The sequence below is a fragment of the Arachis ipaensis genome, chromosome B10 (assembly GCF_059453495.1).
Source record: "Arachis ipaensis isolate K30076 ecotype BB chromosome B10, ASM5945349v1, whole genome shotgun sequence".
Lineage (NCBI taxonomy): Eukaryota > Viridiplantae > Streptophyta > Magnoliopsida > Fabales > Fabaceae > Arachis > Arachis ipaensis.
Window position 1 is genome coordinate 137,284,483 of NC_142435.1, and position 4,325 is coordinate 137,288,807.

General features: G+C 41.4%; 1 protein-coding gene across 1 annotated transcript; it reads left to right on the top strand.

The window, feature by feature from the left end:
- The first annotated feature begins 1,470 nt into the window (after window positions 1-1,470).
- LOC148581858 (uncharacterized) lies at window positions 1,471-4,325 on the top strand. Its single transcript, XM_088494129.1, has 4 exons — window positions 1,471-2,140; window positions 2,554-2,708; window positions 2,913-3,587; window positions 3,813-4,325. The coding sequence occupies exons 1-4, from the start codon at window positions 1,471-1,473 to the stop codon at window positions 4,323-4,325; spliced, it is 2,013 nt and encodes a 670-aa protein (XP_088350255.1).

Sequence of the window (4,325 nt, forward strand, 5' to 3'; positions counted from 1 at the left end):
CGCTCAAATTTTGATTCATGGTCAACCATCATGGGATTTAGAATTGTAGTCATTGACTAAGTCATGGTGATTTTTCTCTACTTGTTGTCGATACACTGCCATTGAATTAGCAGCATTCGAAGTAGAACCCACATTATAATCACGAGAATACTCAAAATATTGCTGTGGGTTTTGAGTATTATTCACTCCATTTGAATTTCCTAAGCGGATAGGTGGAATAAAGCCACCCACCGGAGGGGTATAACCAGGAGGAAGACCATAAGGAGGCCACCCAACGGTTAATGGAGGCTGATACGGTGGCGTAGGGCCACAAGGACGAATATTACGTCCAACATTTCCAGTCTGAATAGATGTGACGGCTATACTTTCGGTTGCAATTGCAGCCTTCGAACGTGAAGACACGTCAGCCTGTTGCACAGATACTGGTATGTTATCATTAGTGGATGAACCACCATTCACAATCGATATCTCATCAGCCATGTAAATGATTTATTCACTTCGTAATCGCATACACTAAGTAATATTGGAAAAAGTTTTTTGACACACTTCAATTTAAAACTATCCCAAAGGGCGTGCCAATTTGTTTTGTCAATTTTTAGCAAATCGATGGTGGTTCGATATCTAATGATCTGGGAGCGAAACCTACTCCTCTTTGCAGGTAACAGTTTTCTAAAAGCGCATCAAAGCGTCTTCAATTAGACGGGTAATAGGATAAAAGATAAATTAAACTTGTAAAGCAATAAAAGAAACAAATGAATAAGATTTTCAAAAAGAAAATGTACTGAAATCGAAAAAGATTACGTTGAAGTTAAAAGAAAATAGTAAAATGCCTTTAACTGAGTCAAAGGGCTTTGACGTGAAAATTAAAAATGTAGAAATGTAAATTAGACATTGAAAGTAAAGAGTACTTGAAAGATAAACTTGCTTTATAGAATAAAGTTTACAATAAGATAAATTGAAAAAGTAAAGACATGGAAGGAACCATACAAAAAAATAACTCGATTACAGACTCAGAAATTCTCTGAGGATATGAGTGTGCTTGAGTATTTTCTGAGTTAAAGTTCCAACCCTGATTTCCTAAGGCTTCCTAGTATTTATAGTTTACCTTTAGTAACTAGCAATTAATTGTAATTAATTACAATTAATTACAAATTTGAACTTTTCAAATACTTTTACTTTGGTAACTGCTCCCGCCATTTGATTGGAGACATTTCCCATAATTTTCTCGTGTGATAAAAACCTTTAACCGTTCTACTACCATAACTGCTCGACCTTCAATTCGAATGCTCAATTCGATTTTCCCTCTCGAAAAGGTCTAATCGAATAACAAGTCATTTGAAATCCAATTAGCGCTCATTATTCTTGATCCCTGCTTACGCATGCATCTTCTCGAGAAACTGTCTCTAACTCATTCCGAATTGATTTGCTCTCATCGAATAATATATATATGTTTTCGATGGGTTTCTGAGGATGGTGAAGGAGGAGTGGAGGAGCATAGGGGAGAGACAATTCTTGGACAAGCTCAAGGCTATGACGATCCCACTGCGCAGATGGCATAGAGAAAATTTTGGAGATATGGATAGGAGGATTGATAGGTTTGAAGAGGAGATCAGGAAAGTCGATGAAATGGTGAGCAATGGAGTGCATGATGGAACAGCGGAAGCAAGGAGGAAGGCGCTGGTGAGCTCATGTAAGAAATGGTATATCAGGATGAAGATCCATTGGAAGCAGATGTCTCGATTCAGACATGCTGAGAAGATGGACAGAAACACTAGGTACTTCCACAATATAGCCTCGGCAAGGAGGAGAAACAATCGGATTGATGCCTTGAGAATCCATGGAAGACTGGTTAGGAATCAACCTCGAATTAAAGTTGCCATAAGAGAGTTCTATAAGGATTTGTACCATCAAGAGACCTCACCTAATATAGGATTTCGGGATGGGCTGGTAAGGCGGATATCTGAGGATGAAGCAGCAAGGCTGGAGTTGATGCCAACTACTGAAGAAATAAAGAATGCCGTGTGGGATTGTGAGTCAACAAAGGCACCAAGGTGTGATGGGTATAACATGAATTTTATTAAGAAGTGCTTGGATAAAATGGGGAAGGAATTCATTGAAGCAGTGTCATGGGGTTCTTTCGGTCGGTTAGGCTGCCTAGGGATTCGAATGTCACTTGGGTGGCTTTGGCACCAAAGTTTGTTGGAGCTACAGAAATCAAAGACCTCAGGCCAATTAGTATGGTGGGTTGTGTGTATAAGGTTATCTCTAAGGTGTTGGTGAGGAGAATGCGAAATGTGATGCCAGGCTTAGTAGGCGAGACTCAGAGTGCTTTTGTGCAAGGCAGGAAAATTCATGATGGGGCTTTGATAGCCTGTGAAACTGTGCAGTAGATCAAGGCAAGAAGAAGAAGCTCAGTGATAATTAAACTGGACTTTCAGAAGGCATATGATAGGGTCAAATGGAGTTTTTTGGATATAGTTTTGCAGAAGATGGGGTTTGGCCAGAAGTGGCGGGACTAGATTAAGGAATGTGTTTGCTCTGCATCTATGTCAGTGCTTATAAATGGATCCCCTTCTAAGCCATTCAAAATGGAAAGGGGTCTACGACAAGGAGATCCGTTATTGCCCTTTCTGTTTGTGCTAGTTGTTGATGTCCTTTATCGGATGATCGGAGAGGCGATAACAAATGGGCGCATTTCTCCACTTTTGGTAGGACGAGATCACATTGAGCTGTCGCACTTATAGTTCGCGGATGATACTATACTGTTCTGCCCTCCAGAGGAAGAGACTATCAGGAATTACAAGCACTTACTGCGTTGCTTTGAACTGATGTCCGGGTTGAGTATTAATTTTGAGAAGTCCAGTTTCATTCCAGTTAATTGTGAACAGCGTTGGACGGGATAAACGTGTCAGCTATTGGGATATAAGGAAGCCTCTCTACCAGTCCGATACATTGGAATCTCTCTGGGAGCGAATCCAAGGTTAGTTAAGACTTGGAAACCGGTGATTGATAAGGTGGAAGAAAAGTTGAGCTTGTGGAAGGCGAAGACTCTCAATAAAGTGGGCAAACTAGTTCTCATCAAGTCCGTTCTCAATAGCCTGCCTATATACTATCTCAGCCTATACAAGATGACAAAGGCAGTAGCAGAAAAGTTGATCTCGCTGCAAAGACAGTTCTTATGGAGTAAGGAGGATGGGAAGATAGGGATGCCACTAGTGAGATGGGAGATAGTGATGGCTCCTAGAAAGGCGGGTGGATTAGGAGTGGGAGATGCAGTGGTTAGGAATACAGCCCTTCTGTTCAAGTGGTGGTGGAGGTTTTCGAAAGAAGACTGTCCTTTATGGAAGAGAGTAGTATACTCTTGGAACAGCATGAATCCCTTTGTGATGCTGTGTGGTCAGCCTATTCCTACAAGAGGGGGCCCTTGGAGAGATATCTGTCAGCTCCAGATCAGGGAGCCGCAAATCAGAGAAAAGATTATCAGAGGCTTATCTATGGATGTAGGGAATGGCAGAACAATCAAGTTCTGGGAGGATGTCTGGCTACCTGGTGGAAGGTTGAAAGAGATGTTTCCTAGACTTTTCTCGGTTTCAAACCTCACAGGATCTATTATAGGGGAATGCGGGTTCTGGGATGGGTTAGAATGGATCTGGAGTTTCTAGTGGATGAGAGAATTATTTCAGTGAGAGCTGGAGCTTTTACACCAACTCCATGAGGTCTTGCAGTCAGTAAGAATAACAACTGAGAGGGAGGACAGGGTGGTCTGAAAATATGATAAAACTAGTATTTTTACTACTAACTCCTTTGTGCAGGTGATGCAGGAAGCAGCTCTCCCGGAGAAAATTACTAGCTATAGCTTTACTAGTGCTATTTGGAGGGGATTCGCTCTGCCAAGGGTTGAGTTATTTTCGTGGTTTGTTTTAGTTGAGAGGGTGAACACTAAGGAGAGACTATACAAATTAGGTGTCATTGACCAGCATGATAATTTATGTGTTCTATGTTGTAAGTCTGTTGAGTCTGCTGCTCATCTTTTTATTGGCTGTGAGATCACTTGGCAGGTGTGGTGTGCATGGCTATTCGCTCTTGGAAGGATATGGACTATGCCGGGTACACTAAAACAACACTTTGAGAGCTGGACGAATGCTTCATCAAGAAAGAATGAACGGAGGCGGTGGTTGATTAGGTTTTTTGCTGTTATCTGGGCAATTTGGCTAGAAAGGAATGGTAGAGTCTTCAATAATAAAGGCTTAGGGGTGATGGAAATAATAAACAGATCCTTTATGCTCTCCGACGAGTGGCATGGTGGTGAACCTCTTGGTTGTTAA